This window comes from Eimeria mitis, genomic scaffold (genome assembly GCF_000499745.2).
Source record: "Eimeria mitis Houghton genomic scaffold, Emh_scaff8217, whole genome shotgun sequence".
NCBI classification, from domain to species: Eukaryota; Apicomplexa; class Conoidasida; order Eucoccidiorida; family Eimeriidae; genus Eimeria; species Eimeria mitis.
The window spans coordinates 1,660-2,214 of record NW_013576039.1 but is presented as its reverse complement, the minus strand read 5'-3'; the positions used below and the strand labels follow the sequence as shown (position 1 = coordinate 2,214).

The 555-nt window shown below is 63.1% G+C and overlaps 1 protein-coding gene across 1 annotated transcript in view; it reads left to right on the top strand.

The window, feature by feature from the left end:
- Positions 1–117: 117 nt before the first annotated feature.
- Positions 118–555, top strand: part of EMH_0094220 (uncharacterized protein) — a gene marked incomplete at both ends in the record, with an annotated part of 759 nt that continues 321 nt past the window's right edge. Inside the window, one exon of the mRNA XM_013502073.1 lies at positions 118–555. Within this exon, the coding sequence (XP_013357527.1) occupies positions 118–555 (438 nt within the window).

Genomic DNA, 555 nt, shown 5'->3' with positions numbered 1-555 from the left:
CGTCTCCCGGCTGCTGCAGCTGCAGCAACTCTAGCCAGCAGCTAACAGCAGCAGCAGCAGCAGCAGCAGCGGCAGCAGCAGCAGCAGAGGAGAAGCAGCAGCAGCAAATGCATTGAGATGGAAGCTAAATCTGACGGCAGCACCGCCCGCGGGGTCTCCCCTGCGGCGATGCAGCGCTGCAGTTCAGCAGCAGCAGCAGCAGCAGCAGCAACTGCTGCTGCACCTGCTGCAGCAGCAGCAACTGTTGCTCCTGCTGCTGCACCTGCTGCAGCAGCAGCAACTGCTGCTCCTGCTGCTGCACCTGCTGCAGCAGCAGCAACTGCTGCTCCTGCTGCAGCAGCAACGACCGCTGCTCCTCCTCCAGAAGCAGCAACTGCTGCTCCTGCTGCAGCAGCAACAATGACTCCACCTGCTGCAGCAGCAGCAACTGCTGCTCCTGCAGCAGCAGCAGCTGCTGCTGCTGCAGCAGCAGCGGAAACCGTCGGAGCGTTTGAGGCAGCCACTGAGCATGCAGCCGCACCTGAAGCAGCAGCAGCAGCGACAGCAGCAGCAGCA